The 17420-nt window shown below is 47.9% G+C and overlaps 2 protein-coding genes across 2 annotated transcripts in view; one reads left to right on the top strand and one right to left on the bottom strand.

Annotated features, from left to right (window-relative positions):
- LOC143986894 (gastrula zinc finger protein XlCGF66.1-like) overlaps positions 1–17420 on the top strand; it is a 373036-nt gene that overhangs the window by 2820 nt on the left and 352796 nt on the right. The gene's annotated exons all lie outside the window — the stretch shown is intronic.
- Positions 1–17420, bottom strand: part of LOC143986896 (uncharacterized) — a 237087-nt gene that overhangs the window by 122319 nt on the left and 97348 nt on the right. Inside the window, 2 exon segments of the mRNA XM_077485302.1 lie at positions 9246–9338; positions 9340–10292. Of these exon segments, the coding sequence (XP_077341428.1) occupies positions 9246–9338; positions 9340–10292 (1046 nt within the window).

The raw sequence follows: 17420 nt of genomic DNA, 5'->3' as shown, positions 1-17420 counted from the left end.
TCAGAAGTGCAGCGCAAGGTTGTGGACCCTAAGGCTGACTGTTGCGGACGGGAGACAGATCCCACCGAGGTTAGAGTTTAAGATTCCCTGGGCGCGGAGTCTAAGAGCCAGCAGGTGTTCACCAGAGGCTCTATTGGTGAGGATGGACTTGGCTGCAACTGGCTCCAGGTCGCGACCCCCAGGGTCCCCCAGCTCGCACCCACAGTAGGCAACAGGAGGATAGGGATAGTGAGGGATAAAGCCAAGGTCGGGGCCACAAGCAGACAGGAATAGTCAGGGACACGCCAATAGGTCAGGATCACAGGCAAACAGGGATAGTCAAGGACACGCCAAAGTCGGTAACGGAAAAACAGAAGAGCACACGGCAGGTAACAGGAAGCTAAACACACAAAGAAACACACAAAGGTTGATCAGCAGGGTTGGCCTGCAGTGCACAGGTTAATATAGAGTTCTCTGATAGGAGCTAGGGTGGAGTCATGCCAGAGGATGGATTACAAAAGCAGTCAGGTGAGGGTCGGCTGGTCTCTAGAGATGAACATATGGAAACAGGTAAGCAGACCAACTCTATTGCATAACCATGACACTAAGCAATATTCTCATTTGTCTCTGAGCTTCTTCTTACTATTCCTCGTCCTGCCTGTTGTTTCCTTGGATTGATTTTCTGTGTAGTGACCCCGGCTTCATCTCTTGGATGCGCTCGTCTGTTGCTTGTCCTGACCTTTATCCTGATTCCTGGATCTCCTCCTCATCTCTCCTCCATATCCTCTTACACACCTTTTCTCCACACCTGCAGTGATCCTGGGGGGGGGGGGGGGGGGGGGCGGAAACTTGGCACCAGCACTCTGCAAAATCCATCCTCACCATTAGGAGCTCTGGAGAAAATCGTCTGCTATTTACACTCCGTTCCTCCGCACGTCACCTGATCACATGAGAGCTTACTTTCACACATTCCTGACAGATTTCTGTATGGTAGTTTAGGAGAGGAAGGATGCACCCAGGAACAATGATTGTATGTCCTATGACATCACACCGACCTCACAGCGCCTCCTCCCAATGTCCCTCCATTCGGCTTTTTTTCTGCTGATCTTAGGATGTGGGCGGACCGTTGGCATCCTCACTAGCAAAGTAGGACTGTTGGTCCTGCATTGTATGTAATGACATTAGAATGCCTGCAACACGTTTTTAACCTATGTGGTGTGTGGGTAAATTATACCTCAGACTGAAGTGGGGCTTTAATAAAACAGAGACCTGAATGGTGAGGTGAGGAGGATTCTGGGAATATCATTACAATTTTACTATTTGTGTTCAGATCTAGAGTTTTCCTCCTGTGAAGTCTGGAGATCATATGACCATCACATTGCCTCCACCTCCCTCCCTGATAGAATAGAGAAATACAAAGAAGATTCTAGAAGTCACCAGAGAGATGATGGAGGAGAGGTGAGGAGGATTCTGGGAATTCTGGGACATTATCCAGTAACAGACAAGGGATGTGTCTGGATGGGGACTATATATATAATATTTTAGTAATGAGAACGATATCATTAGCAGTAATCAGCATGGATTCATGAAGAATCGTTCTTGCCAAACCAATCTATTAACCTTCTATGAGGAGGTGAGTTGCCATCTAGATAAAGGAAGGCCCGTAGACGTGGTGTATCTTGATAAAGGAAGGGCAGTTGACATGGTGTATCTGGATTTTGAAAAAGCATTTGACACAGTTCCCCATAAACGTTTACTGTACATAGTAAAGTCCGTTGGCATGGACCATAGGGTGAGTACATGGATTGAAAACTGGCTACAAGGGCGAGTTCAGAGGGTGGTGATAAATGGGGAGTACTCGGAATGGTCAGAGGTGGGTAGCGGGGTCCCCCAGGGTTCTGTGCTGGGACCAATCCTGTTTAATTTGTTCATAAACCACCTGGAGGATGGGGTAAACAGCTCAATCTCTGTACTTGCGGATGATACTAAGAGCTAAACAGGGCAATAACTTCCCTGCAGGATGTGGAAATCTTGCAAGAAGATCTGAACAAATTAATGGGGTGGGCAACTACATGGCAAATGAGGTTTTATAATTGTAATTTTTATTAATTTTCAAAGCAAATACAATATAATTGAGCATTGGAAAATTCAATAAGCGGAAATGAGTATAGATTATAGCAGAAACATTACAGAAGACAGAGAATAATGTCCACATATGCAGGCACAAGGGTGAACTGCATAACCATATCTTGTACAATGAATAACAAACAGTTGATGTAAACCAAAACAAAAAATTCCGTTCAACAAAAGGCCGGTGACCAGAGAAAGACAAAGCAGGCAAATGAGGTTTAATGTAGACAAATGTAAAATAATGCATTTGGGTGGCAAAAATATGAATGCAATCTATATACTGGGGGGAGAACCTCTAGGGGAATCTAGGATGGAAAAGGACCTGGGGGTCCTAGTAGATGATAGGATAGGATATGGAGCGAGTACAAAGAAGGGCAACTTATGCCGCGTACACACGTAGCCGACTATCCAACGGACTTAGTCTGGTGGACTTCCCGACGAGCTACTTGCCCACACACGGCACTTTTTCAGCGGACTAATACGGCGTACTAAGTCCGCCGTACTATCTGCCCTACTTTTGAAATGAACGGACTCGCCCACACACGTGGAGGAAAGTACACTCATTTCGAGCGCGTCTCCAGGTAGGCGGGGCCCGCGAAGGAGACATCGCTGGCCCCGCCACCTGGTATGGACTTAAAGGGGAACCACAACGCCAAAAAAAAATCAGCTCGGGGGTTCCCCCCAGGTCCACATCAGACCCTTGTCCGAGCACGCTACCCGGCCGGCCAGGAAAGGGGGGACGAGCGAGCGCCCCCCCCCCTCCGAGCCGTACCAGGCCGCGTGCCCTCAACATGGGGGGTGCCTTGGGGAAGGGGGGCTGCCCCCCCCCCAAAGCACCTTGTCCCCATGTTGATGAGGACAAGGGCCTCTTCCCGACAACCCTGGCCGTTGGTTGTCGGGGTCTGCGAGCGGGGGGCTTATCAGAATCCGGGAGCCCCCCTATGTGAATGAGTATGGGGTACAATGTACCCCTACCCATTCACCTGTAAAATAAAGTACAAAAAAAACATAACACACAAGATAAAATAGTTTATTGCACAGCTCCGGGGGTCTTCCGTCTTCGGCTTTCTTCCTCGCCGCGGCCTCTTCTTCCGACTTCGGGGGTCTTGTCCCCCTCTTCGGTTCTTCTGCCGGGCCACCGCGCCTTCTTATAGCTCTTTTACAGGCGGTGGCCTGGTCTTCTGTCGCGGCTGTCGTCGCCGCCGCCTTCTGTTCTTATGTTCTCTTCAGATCTTGACTCGTCGCTCCCTCCGCTCACAATGGCTCCGGCGCGACGCGCGGCGACTTATATAGGGACATCACCGGATGATGTCCCCGCCTATTGTGATGTCTCAGTCCCAGCATCCTCTGGGACTGTGACACCATAATGGGCGGGGACATCATCCGGTGATGTCCCTATATAAGTCGCCGCACGCCCGGTCCCCGTCATTGTGAGCGGAGCGAGCGACAAGCAACATCTGAGGAGAAGAACAGAAGGCGGCGGCGGCGACAGAAGACCGGGCCACCGCCTGTAAAAGAGCTGTAAGAAGGCGCGGTGGCCCGGCAGAAGAACCGAAGAGGGGGACAAGACCCCTGAAGTTGGAAGAAGAGGCCGCGGCGAGGAAGAAAGCCGGGCTCCTCCTCTAGCAAAAGAGCTAAAAGAAGATAGTGGAGGAGTCCGGCGAGAAGACCCCTGAAGACGGAAGACCCCCGGAGCTGTGCAATAAACTATTTTATCTTGTGTGTTGTGTTTTTTTTGTACTTTATTTTACAGGTGAATGGGTAGGGATACATTGCACCCCATACTCATTCACATAGGGTGGGGGGCCGGTATCCAGGGGCCCCCTTATTAAAGGGGGCTCCCGGATTCTGATAAGCCCCCGCCCGCAGACCCCGACAATCAACGACCAGGGTTGTCGGGAAGAGGCCCTTGTCCTCATCAACATGGGGACAAGGTGCTTTGGGGTGGTTGAGGGCACGGGGACTTCCCTATGGCTTTCCCTGTGATGTCAGAGGGATGACCACGCCCCTCTGACATCACGCCATTTTTTTAAATTTTGGCGCAGGGTTCCCCTTAATATCCATACCAGACCTGAAGGGCCTGGTATGGAATTTAGGGGGACCCCAACACATTATTTTTTTTCCCCTGTGGGGAAATCCCCGTGCCGCTTTTATCAATGAACGGTTATGTGTATTGTTTTAAATTACTTTATTTCCTTTAGAAATGTCATTTTGTTGTCAGACTGTTCTAAACACGGGAAATATGTGCTACTTTACAGGCATACTATAGACACCCCTCAGTTACAAAATTTAAAGGAATAATTCACTTTTATTGTTTCACCTTAAGCATTATTAAAATCATTGCTCCCGAAAGAACGCCCGTTTTTAAAACTTTTTTTTGCATTGATACATGTCCTCTGGGGCAGGACCCGGGTCCCCAAACACTTTTTATGACAATGCCATGCATATTAGCCTTTAAAATTAGCACTTTTGATTTCTCCCATAGACTTTTAAAGGGTGTTCCGCGGCTTTCAAATTTGCTGCGAACACCCAAAATTGTTCGCTGTTCGGCGAACACCCGATGTTCGAACATAAAGCTCATCTCTGGTCTTGAACAGGATCGCAGGAGATAGTTTCTGTGATGTTGACCAAGGCGAAGGCAGAGCTCCTCTGGACTGGACGGCTTAAGTAGGCAGGACTGACAAGCAGGATATCATCAACAGCTGAGTAATTGTGGAGAGATAGGAGCTAGCAAATAGCCGACAGCTGAGCAGCTAATTATGATCAGCTGTGAAGGGACACATGGTAAAAAAAAAACCTATATCATACATTTTTTACCATGATCAGTGAGGAGGTGTGTCCCAGGGACACGGCACACCACCAATCACCAAGCAGCGCACCCCCGCAGGTGAGGTATGATGTCCTCGCAGAACGGGAGTGAATCCCACCTGTACGTCATCTCAATATATGGCGGACAGGAATCCGTTAAACTGAATGGGTTGTTTTACAAGGTGGGGGCTTACATACACTTTAACCACTTCAGCCCCCTTCCTGACCAGGCCTATTTTTGCGATATGGCACTACGTTACTTTAACTGACAATTGCGCGGTTGTGCGACGCTCTACCCAAACAAAATCGATGTCCTTTTTTTTTCCACAAACATTTATTTTGGTGGTATTTGATCACCTCTGCGGTTTTAATTTTTTGCGCTATAAACAAACAAAAAAACAGACAATTTTGAAAAACAACACAATGAGGGGATATTTACGAAAGGCAAATGCACTTTGCACTACAAGTGGACTTGGAAGTAAAGCCGCTGTAAATTTAAGGGGTAGATCTGAAATGAGGGGAAGCTCTGCTGATTTTATCATCCAATCATGTGCAAGCTCAAATGCTGTTTTTTCCTTGCATGTCCCCCTCAGATCTACAGCGACTGCACTTCCACATGCACTTGTAATGCAAAGTGGATTTGTCTATAGTAAATAACCCCCAATATTTTTTACTGTTTGCTATAATAAATATATAAAAAAATAATAATAAAAATGTCTTCATCAGTTTAGGTCAATATATATTCTTCTACATATTTTTGGTAAATAAAATCGCAATAGGTGTATATGGATTGGTTTGCTCTAAAGTTATAACGTCTACAAAATAGGGGATAGATTTATGGCCTTTTTATTATTTATTTTTTTACTAGTAATGGTGGCGATCTGTGATTTTTAGTGGTACTGCGACACTGCGGAGGACACATTTTTTGGACCATTGACAGTTATACAGCAATCAGAGCTAAAAATAACCACTGATTACTAATAAATATCATTGGCAGGGAAGGGGTTAACACCGGGGGGCAATCAAGGGGTTAAATGTGTTCCCTCAGTGTGTGTTCTAACTGTGGGGGTGGGAGTGCCTGGGGGAGGAGACCGATCGCTGTTCCTAATTACTAGGCACAGACGATCAATCTCTACTCCCCTGACAGAACGGAGATCTGTCTGTTTACATTGACAGACCTCCATTCTGTCTCTGTCAGGAGCGATCGCGGGTGCCCGGTGGACATCACGACCGCCAGGCACATGCATTGGCTCCTACGTCATGCAGCAAGAGGGCGGCCCCTATACCGCTTAAACCAGCCACCGTACAGCTACGGCGACTTGCGCAGGGAAGCCAACCTGCCGCCGTATAATGACGGTGGCTGGTCGGCAAGTGGTTAACTTTTATCCTTCAGTGTGTGCTGTACTGATAAGTACGAGTATGATCTCAGATATTAGTATGAAACCTGCCTAACAGAGGAAACGAAGGGGTCTACTGTTAAAAAATGAATTCAGCTCTTACAAATTATAACCCTAATTGAACACAGTGATTTCCTATGATTGTCAGCTCCATCTAGTGGCCATGAAACTGTATATTTTATGAAATACCTCAATCAGTAAAAATAATGTAATACCCGATTATGGCCACTAGATGGAGACAAAAAATCAGTATGAAAAAAAATACATTCGATATTCATCATGGCTGGGTGAATGCTGGCAACATTTGTTCAACAATTTATTTTTTTAAATAAACCTCTAATGCCGCGTACACATGATCAGACTATCCGGCGGACCAGAGTCCGCTGGACAATCCGCCCATGTGTGGGCTCCGGTGAACTTTTTTTTCCCTCAAAAGTCCGGCGGACTTAGAAAGTAGTTCTGACTCAAAAATTGTCCGCCGGACTCAAACCGGCCGTCTGTGTGCTAGTCCGCCGGACTTTTGAAATGAACGCACACGGAGAAAATTCCGTTCATTTTGAACGCGGCTAGCGCAGGAGGTCAGTGTCGCCGCCGAAGGCGGCGAGATTGACACGTCGCTGGCCCCGTCACCTGGTATGGACTTAAAAGGGAAAAGTCCTATGCCGAAAAAACGGCGTGGGGGTCCCCCACAAGGTCCATATAAGACCCTTATCCTAGCACGCAAACCGGCCGGTCAGGAAAGGGGGTGAGGACGAGCGAGCGCCCCCCCCCCCTCCTAAGCCGTACCAGGCCGCGTGCCCTCAACATGGGGGGGTGCTTTGGGGAAGGGGGTGGGCCCTGCGGCCCCACCACCCCAAAGCACCTTGTCCCCATGTTGATGAGGACAAGGGCCTCTTCCCGACAACCCTGGCCATTGGTTGTTGGGGTCTGTGGGCGGGGGGCTTATCGGAATCCGGGAGCCCCCTTTAATAAGGGGGCCCCCAGATACTGGCCCCCCACCCTATGTGAATGAGTATGGGGTACAATGTACCCCTATCCATTCACCTGGTGAAAATAAATGTAAAAAAAAAAACCACACAAGGGTTTAAAATAATTCATTGCATAGCTCCAGGGATCTTCTTGCCGGACTCCTCCGCTATCTTCTGCTAGCTCTTTTACTAGCGGAGGAGCCCCTGCTTTCTTCTTCGTCACCGTCCGGGGGTCTTCTTCCAACTTCGGGGGGTGTTGTCCTCCTCTTCGGTTCTTCTTGCCGGGCCCCCGCTTTCTTCTTCCAGCCCTTTTACTAACGGTGGCCCGGTCTTCTGGTGCCGCCGCCTCTTATTCCGACTTCGGGGGTCTCGTTCCCCTCTTTGGTTCTTCTTGCCGGGCCTCCGCTCCTTCTTCCAGCTCTTTTACTAGCGGTGGCCTGGTCTTCTGTCGTTGTCGCAGCCTTCTCTTTTCTTCTTCTTTGAGATGTTGACTAGGCGCTCTCTCTGCCACAATGACAGGGACGTGTTGCTCTGCTTATATAGGGACAATGGGCGTGGTCACCGGGTGATTTCCCCGCCTCTTATGATGTCACAGAGGATGCTGGGACTGTGACATCATAAGGGGCGGGGACATCACCTGGTGACCCCGCCCATTGTCCCTATATAAGTCGCCGCACAACGCGTTCCTGTCATTGCGGCCGGAGAGAGCGCGGCGAGTCAACATCTCGAGGAAGAAGAAGAAGAGAGAAGGCAGCGACGATGAAAGAAGACCGGGCCACCGCTATTAAAAGTGCTGGAAGAAGGAGTGGAGGCCCGGCAAGAACCGAAGAGGGGGACAAGACCCCCGAAGTCGGAAGAAGGCCCCCAGGTGGCGACGAAGAAGAAAACTGGGCTCCACCGCTAGTAAAAGATCTAGCAGAAGATAGTGTAGGAGTCCGGCGAGAAGACCCCCCAAAACAGAAGAAGACCCCCAGAGCTTAGCAATAAATTTTAAACTCCTGTGTGGTGTTTTTTTATTTTTATTTCACCAGGTGAATGGGTTTCCCAGATTCCGATAAGCCCCCGCCCGCAGACCTCGACAACCAACGGCCAGGGTTGTCAGGAAGAGGCCCTTGTCCTCATCAACATGGGGACAGGGTGCTTTGGGGTGGGGGGGCCGCAGGATCCCCCTTCCCCAAAGCACCCCCCCATGTTGAGGGCACGTGGCCTGGTACGGCTCAGGAGGGGGCGCTCGCTCGTCCCCACCCCCTTTCCTGACCGGCCGGGTTGCGTGCTCGGATAAGGGTCTTATATGGACCTTGGGGGGGGGGACCCCCACGCCGTTTTTTCGGCGTAGGGCTTCCCCTTTAAGTCCATACCAGGTGACTAGGCCAGCGAGGTGTCAATCTCGCAGATGGAGGCAGCGACATTGACTTCCTTTGCTAGTCCCGTCTACCTGGAGCCGCGTTCAAAATGAACGGACTTTCCACCTTGTGTGGGCAAGTCCGTTCATTTCAAAAGTATGGCAGACTCCCGCCATAGTCCGGCGGATCTGGTCCGCCGGAAAAGTCCGGTTGTGTGTGGGCAGGTCCGCTCGTTTGGAAAGTCCAGCGGACTTTCCGGCGGTTTGTCCGCCAGACTAAGTCCGCCGGATAGTCTGATCGTGTGTACGCGGCATAAGTGTTTGTGAAATCTTACACCACAAAATGCACTCAGCCAATGAAAGGTAATGATTCCATTTTTATTTTTCTACTGCTATCAATGGCCAACACATGAGGAAGATCAGCCATGGAGTATATCTGAGGTGTATATCAGGGTGTGCTTCTTCCCCACATGAGAGCTGTGATGTCCAGCAACATTAATATAGAAGACATTTCCCGCACTCAAGGCACTAATACACCTCGAGGGTTATTTGGGATCCCTGATGTACAGGAAGACAGGACTTCAGTGAGGAGCAATTCCCTCACTCAGGACAGTAATACGGCTTCTCCCTCGTGTGAGATCTCTGATGTTTGGAAAGATCGGACTTCACTGAAAAACATTTCCCACACTCAGGACAGGAGTGTGGCTGTTCCCCCCATGTGAGATCTCTGATGTGTAAGAAGACTGGACTTCTGTGAAAAACATTTCCCGCACTCAGGACAGGAATACGGCTTCTCCCCTGTATGAGATCTCTGATGTCTGGAAAGACTGGACTTCACTGAAAAACATTTCCCACACTCATGACAGGAATACGGCTTCTCCCCCGTGTGAGATCTCTGATGTTTGTAAAGATCAGACTTCAGTGAAAAACATTTCCCGCATGCAGGACAGGAATGTGGCTTCTCCCCTGTGTGAGACCTTTGATGTCTGTAAAGACTAGACTTGTCTGAAAAACATTTTCCGCACTCAGGACAGCAGTACGGCTTCTCTCCTGTGTGAGATCTCTGATGTCTGTAAAGACTGGTCTTGTCTAAAAAACATTTTCCGCACTCAGAACAGGAATACGGCTTCTCCCCTGTGTGAGCTCTCTGATGTATGGAAAGATGGGACTTCTTTGAAAAACATTTCCCGCACTCAGGACAGGAATGTGGCTTCTCCCCTGTGTGAGATCTCTGATGTCTGTAAAGACTGGACTTGTCTGAAAAACATTTCCCGCACTCAGGACAGGAATACGGCTTCTCCCCCGTGTGGGATCTCTGATGTATGGGAATATGGGACTTCTTTGAAAAACATTTACCGCACTCAGAACAGGAATATGGCTTTTCTACTGTGTGAGATCGTTTATGTTTTACTAGTTCTGATTTTTCTACAAAACATTTCCCACACTCAGGACAGGAAAAGCTCTTCTCTGTTGGAAGGACGGCCTCCTGAGGTTCCTCAGGATAAGAGGAATACGATGGTCCATCTACACTGTGTGGTGCCGGATGGACATTTGAGGTAGTCGGGTTTTCTCCTGGACTATACTGTGTGATGTCCTCATCTTCTACTTTACAGTCTGGAGACAAAGTGAGACAATCCTTTGAGGTTTTCCTCATCTCCCGTCCATCTACTAAAATAGAAATACAAAGATTATTACTAGACATCAGCTGATTGGTTCCCCTAAACCAGAACTCCGCCCACATCAGGCAGCTTTGTCTCTGAGGATCTTACAATTCCCCCCTCAAGGTAACTAGTAAATGGGTCCTCTGATCTCCTACCAGATCATTTCTTTATTCATGGACCTTAGTCAGAGAGGGAGGAAACAACGAGAACTGTCTTTTATAGGAGTGACAGTGATGAGGGGATTATAGGACGAGTGTCCCCTCCCCCTCTATCACTCATTGCCATCTTCCCAACACAAGAAGTCCTGCACTTCCTTATTTAATCCATGATTTAGTCATGAATAACAGCGGGGCTGAGCCCCACCAGAGGTCAGAGAGTGAGGATGGGGGGAGAACAACCAAGAGACCAAACTGAAGACTGGACTCACAGAAGAGGAAGGATAGATCGGCACATTTAGATGCTTTAACAGACTGCATCCGTGTGCTGAAAGCTTCACATAAAAAAAATCACGTGCTTATAAATCTTTTTAAGGACTTACTAAAATAACTACTCACTAGGACAGACGTTAAGATGTAAATATATCCAAAAATCTGTTCCAAGATTAAGGAAACAAGAGCAGTTGACGAGAGCCCTACAATCTAAAAAAGCGGCCACCACAATCCAACATATTAAATTCTCGGAGGGTCGTCTTCTAGCCTCAATGGACCATATAGCAAATTTTTATAACATAAGACCAAACTCACCTTCTAGGCCCCCGTACACACGGTAGGAGAATCTGTCGGAATGTGTCCTATTAGACCGCGTTGTCAGATAATCCGACTGTGTGTGGTATGCATCGGACTGTTTCTGTCGAACCAAATTTTCCAACATGTTGGAAATATTTTCCGACAAACTGGTCCGATCGGACATACTCCGATCATGTGTAGAGAATTCCGATCAGACAAAGTGCCACGCATGCTTAGATCAAATTCCTACATCAAAGCTATTGGCTACTAGCCTGAACATAGTTCCATTGTAACGAAATTACATCATCACGTTCTGAAAGATCGGATTTTCCGACAAATTTCTCTGACCGTGTGTATGCAACAGTTTCGGACAAGATCCGTCGGACAAAATCAGACAGACAAAATCTGACGGATTTGGTTGTCGGAATCTCCGACCGTGTGTACAAGGGCTTGGACTGACCAAATATCGAGGCAAGAACTCATCTCGGCCTAACAGAATATAGTCCAAATCCTATTTCTAGAGAGGACTTACAAAATATGAACCGTCCTATCACAAGGAACTAGCCCTTTCTTTATAACAACTCAATATAGGAAAGAGTCCTGGCCCTGACGGCTTCTTGATGTCCTACAATATTTTTGCCGATGTTCTCACTGTCCCTTTTTTGTCCGCTTTCAACTCACTAGGGTCCAATCCGAAAGGCCGTCTTGGCAAGTTGGAAGCACACATAAATGTAAACCCCAAAGAAGGAAAGAATCCAACTCCGGTTAGCAATTATAGGTCCATATTCTTGCTCAATGTTGACTTAAAAATCTTTGCAAAAATATTGGCCAATTGTTTATCGGTACTTATTTATTTATTTTTTCAAATAACTTTTATTGAGTTTTAGTAGGTTAATAGAGTAGCAATGACAAGCATGTCAATAAAAAATAAAATCATTAATCAGGGTACATATATCGTATTGTCATAACTAAGCATACATTCCATTGCAAGAAGAACACATGTAGACGAATGGAGAAGAGAGAAGCAGTACACGAAGATGTAAAAACCCCACAGAGAAAACATGGAATGAGAATCATCATAGGGTGAAGATAGAAGATAGATTGTGCGATGTGGTTTGCAGACATGGTGTTTTAGATGGCCAGAGTTGCCAGTAATGGTGATGAACGCTGAATGTGCGCATCGGGACATGTAAGGGGGTTGCATACATGCGCACCATCTGCAGCCTTCCCAGGCACCATTCACCCCTTTCGGGACCTTTCTGTGAATGGGAGGGGACATGAGATGAGTAAACCAATAGTGCAAACTAGGACGGTATAATAGGGTCCGTCAGTGAGTTCCGAGGAGATGTGGAATTCTCCAGGGGGGGATTCCAGTGACCGTGTAGGGAAATACCTGTACCCTTAATAAAGGGCGATTGGGTGTATGGTGTGAGAGGTCCACTTACGACCTCCCGAGGCAGTGCTTGGTAGGAGTTCAAGGTGGAGGGGGAGCAGGGGGTGCGCTCAGAATAGTGAGTTTCCTATAATGTAGCCAGCAGGACCACGTAGCAGAAAATTAGGTTGGGTTGTTGTTTGCTTGGCAGATGAGCTTTTCCATGTCAGCTGTTCTGTCCACCCTACGGATCTAATCGTCTACCATGGGGGGGCAGTGTTTCTCCACAGAATGGGGATGCAGAGGTTGGCCGTATTGATGAGGTGTAGTGAAAGAGACTTTTTGTATGAGCAAAGAGGTTCGGGGGTATGATGTAGAAGGTAGTGTGCGGGTGAGAAAGTCGGTGTGCGGGTGGTAATGTGGGAGATCCGTTGATGGATTTTGGACCAGAATGACTGGATAAGAGGGCAGTCCCACCAAATGTGGAATAGGGTGCCATGTGCAGCATGACATCTCCAACAGGTTGGTGGGATCGATGGGTGGAAGTGATGAACCTTGTCGGGAGTCCTATACCACTTGGAGAACAGTTTATATCTGTTCTCCTGAGTTGAGACGTTGACTGAGCCCTTGTGAATAAGTGTGAATATACGTTCCCATTCAGCAGGGGTGAGGTCTAAAGAGAGATCCGATTCCCATCGTTTAACTATTTTATCGTCCTTAACCACCTTCAGACCGGACCATTTTGCTGGTAAATGACCAGAGGTCTTTTTACAATTTGGCACTGCGCTGCTTTAACTGGTAATTGCGCGGTCATGCAATGTTGTACCCAAACAAAATTTGCGTCCTTTTCTTCCCACAAATAGAGCTTTCTTTTGATGGTATTTGATTGCCTCTGCGATTTTTATTTTTTGCGATATAAACGTAAAAAGACCGCAAATTTTGAAAAAAAAATGATATTTTCTACTTTCTGTTATTAGAAAAATCCAATAAACTCAATTTTAGTCATACATTTAGGCCAAAATGTATTCAGCCACATGTCTTTGGTAAAAAAAAAGTCAATAATTGTATATTTATTGGTTTGCGCAAAAGTCGTCACATCTACAAACTAAGGTACGTTTTCTGGAATTTACGCAGCTTTTAGTTTACGACTGCCTATCTCATTTCTTGAGGTGCTAAAATGGCAGGGCAGTACAAAACCCCCCCAAATGACCCCATTTTGGAAAGTAGACACCCTAAGGAAATTGATAAGTGTCATGTTGAGCCCATTGAATATTTTATTTTTTTGCCTCAAGCGATTGAATAATGACAAAAAAAAAATTTTTATTTTTTTTTTACACAAAGTTGTCACTAAATGATATATTGCTCACACATGCTATGGGCATATGTGAAATGACACCCCAAAATAAATTCTGCTGCTTCTCCTGAGTACGGGGATACCACATATGTGGGACTTTTTGGAAGCCTAGCCGCGTACGGGGCCCCGAAAACCAAGAACCGCCTTCAGGTTTTCTAAGGGCGTAAATATTTGACTTCACTCCTCACTACCTATTACAGTTTTGAAGGCCATAAAATGCCAAGATGGCACAAAACCCCCACAAATGACCCCATTTTAGAAAGTAGACACCCCAAGCTATTTGCTGAGAGGCATGTTGAGTCCATGGAATATTTTATATTTTGCCACAAGTTGCGGGAAAATTACAAACTTTTTTTTTTTTTCACAAAGTTGTCACTAAATGATATATTGCTCACGCATGCCATGGGCATATGTGAAATGACACCCCAAAATAAATTCTGCTGCTTCTCCTGAGTATGGGGATACCACATATGTGGGACTTTTTGGGAGCCTAGCCACGTACGGGGCCCCGAAAACCAAGCAGGCTTTCTAAGGGCGTTACAGTTTTGAAGGCCATAAAATGCCAAGATGGCACAAACCCCCCCCAAATGACCCCATTTTGGAAAGTAGACACCCCTAAATTTAGGGGTACACTAGTGAGACTAGGTAATAAATGGCGGGTGCCCTGAAACTATAAAAAAATAACTAACCAACCAGCGTCACCTGTAACCGTTATATGGTGATCACTGGTGAAAGGGTTAACTAGGGGGCAATCAGGGGGCTTTATGCGGTAGTATATGGGGGTCCCTGGCGCTATAAAAAGCTGCGGCGAACCTAAATACCTACCTGCCTAACTAGCGTCACCTGTGACACTAATACAGCGATCAGAAAAACTATCGCTTATTAGGCTGGGTTCACACTGGAGCGATGTGGGAACGCCACGAATGCGCGGCGGGTTCCCGCATCGCATGCCTCCCGGCGGCAGTTCACACTGCCCTATGCGAACTGCTGGGAGTGTCAGTGAAATGTTAATGACACCCCCAGATCAGTTCGCATATCGCAGTGCGATCTGCAAACTCGGATCGCATGGTGTGAACACCCATGCGATCCGATTCTGCTGCGGACCAAAAAAAGGGTCCCGTGCGAGTTTGCGGCGGGTGCGGTGGGTGCGACACGAATTCAGCCATACTATCTGTATGGCTGAACTCGAATCGCACAGAGATCGGATGTGATTTGCACTGCAGTGCGGTGCGAATCACATCCGTTCTCATAAACCGCTGCAATGTGAACCCAGCCTTAGTGACACTGGCGACGGGGGGTGATCACGGGGTTAAACCTTTATTGGGGGGGTTAGGGGGGTACCTTAGAACTAAAGGGGGCTAACCCTAACTGCCCTAACAGTTATTACAGTCACAAATGACACCCGCCGGGTGATCAGGGGGTTAAACCTTTATTAGGTAATAAATGGCGGGTGCCCTGAAACTATAAAAAAATAACTAACCAACCAGCGTCACCTGTAACAGTTATATGGTGATCACTGGTGAAAGGGTTAACTAGGGGGCAATCAGGGGGCTTTATGCGGTAGTATATGGGGGTCCCTGGTGCTATAAAAAGCTGCGGCGAACCTAAATACCTACCTGCAGGGCCGGACTTACTATTGGGCTTGACTGGGCTCAAGCCCAGGGGCCCCGCCCAATAGGGGGCCCCGCTGCCCTGCCAAGATACAGAGCAGAACCTGTCACTCAGAGGGACACTGTCAGCTGCTAGCCTAGGAGATTTGGAACAGCGAGAGAAGCGGGGGCGGGGCTGTGCTGTGAACAGGAGGCGGAGCTGAGGAAATGTGTAACAGTGAGGGCTGGTGGAGCAAGTCAGTGTATTGTGAAGCAGAGTGTAACTCCCCTCCCCCTCTCCAGCCCGCCACATTGGACTACACAGGTGGTGAATGGGGGAGCTGGGAGGGAGATGCACAGTACCTGAAGCCCCAGGAGGACATAGCAAAGGAAGGTATGACTATGGGAAGATCCTGCAGCACTGAGCACACACATCATTCTGGCTGAATGGGAAGAAGATGGTGGGGAGTGCTGCACAGTCACATGTAGTTCTGGCTGGTCAGTGTCCACAAATGTGTCTTTAGACAGTGCAAAGTTACTGATCAGCCTCCCCCCCCCTCCCTCTGTAATCTTTGTTTTTTCTTTATAGCTGCACACTGATCAGATCTCTGGAAGACCCTGCAGCCCCCCAGCGTAGTGTGTCCAGTGACAGGTCACACTTGGTTGATTGTTAACCATTTCAGCTCAGCTATTTAGCCAGAGCTCTCTATGTGCTGCACATGTTTTTGTGAAGGATTTCCTGCTGATTCAGGCTAGAAGTGTCACAGACCCATTAACTGTTTACTGCCCTCCACTAATCCTGACGAGATCACTGTTTGTAATAAAAATGTTATTTTGGAAATTAAATGTGCTGCTGCCTTGTCCCTTGGTTGCACTTTTCAAAGAAGGATTACTGACTTGATCTTGCAGAACCAGTTTAAATAGAGTGTCACAGTCCTGCAATACTATATATATATGTACACTGAGTTCAACCATATCAGCAGTCTCTGACCATCTCTTGTACCATGTCTGCAGTCTCTGACCATCTCTTGTACCATGTCTGCAGTCTCTGACCATCCCATGTACCGTATTCTGCAGTCTCTGACCATCCCATGTACCGTGTCTGCAGTCTCTGACCATCTCTTGTACCGTGTCTGCAGTCTCTGAGCATCTCTTGTACCGTGTCTGCAGTCTCTGACCATCCCATGTACCCTGTCTGCAGTCTGTGACCATCCCATGTACCATGTCTGCAGTCTGTGACCATCCCATGTACCGTGTCCGCAGTCTGTGACCATCCCATGTACCGTGTCCGCAGTCTGTGACCATCCCATGTACCGTGTCCGCAGTCTGTGACCATCCCATGTACCGTGTCTGCAGTCTCTGACCATCCCATGTACCCTGTCTGCAGTCTCTGACCCTCCCTTGTACCCTGTCTGCAGTCTCTGACCCTCCCTTGTACCCTGTCTGCAGTCTCTGTTTCTCCCTTGTACCCTGTCTGCAGTCTCTGATCCTCCCTTGTACCCTGTCTGCAGTCTCTGATCCTCCCTTGTACCCTGTCTGCAGTCTCTGATCCTCCCTTGTACCCTGTCTGCAGTCTCTGATCCTCCCTTGTACCCTGTCTGCAGTCTCTGATCCTCCCTTGTACCCTGTCTGCAGTCTCTGATCCTCCCTTGTACCCTGTCTGCAGTCTCTGATTCTCTTGTACCGTGTCTTACACATATACAACTCACACACACAGCCTACTTAGGCTGTATGTGAGTGATATGAGGTGTGTATATATGTGATATAGGCTGCATATGAGTGACATTATACACACATACACAGAAAATGTTCACACATATATTAATGTGTCATGTGGGGGGTCTTGTTGCGTCACCTCCCTGAAATTAGTTTTTGCAGGTTGGGATTAGGGATGAGCTCCGGCTTGTTCACACACTCTATGTGCAGAGCCCGCCAGGAAGTCAGCGCAACGCAGCACACATCGAGGCAATGTCTCACTGCCTGTGAGTCGCGCAGCGCTGCATCGACTTCCTGACAGGCTCTGCACGTGGAGTGTGCGAATACGCTGGAGCTCATCCCTAGTTGGGATGTCTGTGACTGTGAGCCGAGCCAAGTA

Source organism: Lithobates pipiens, unplaced genomic scaffold (genome assembly GCF_037356315.1).
Source record: "Lithobates pipiens isolate NorthernLeopardFrog02 unplaced genomic scaffold, aLitPip1_a1.2 Scaffold_18, whole genome shotgun sequence".
In the NCBI taxonomy this organism is placed as follows: domain Eukaryota; kingdom Metazoa; phylum Chordata; class Amphibia; order Anura; family Ranidae; genus Lithobates; species Lithobates pipiens.
The sequence above is the reverse complement of the archived record's forward strand: the minus strand, read 5'-3'. Positions and strand labels throughout refer to the sequence as shown.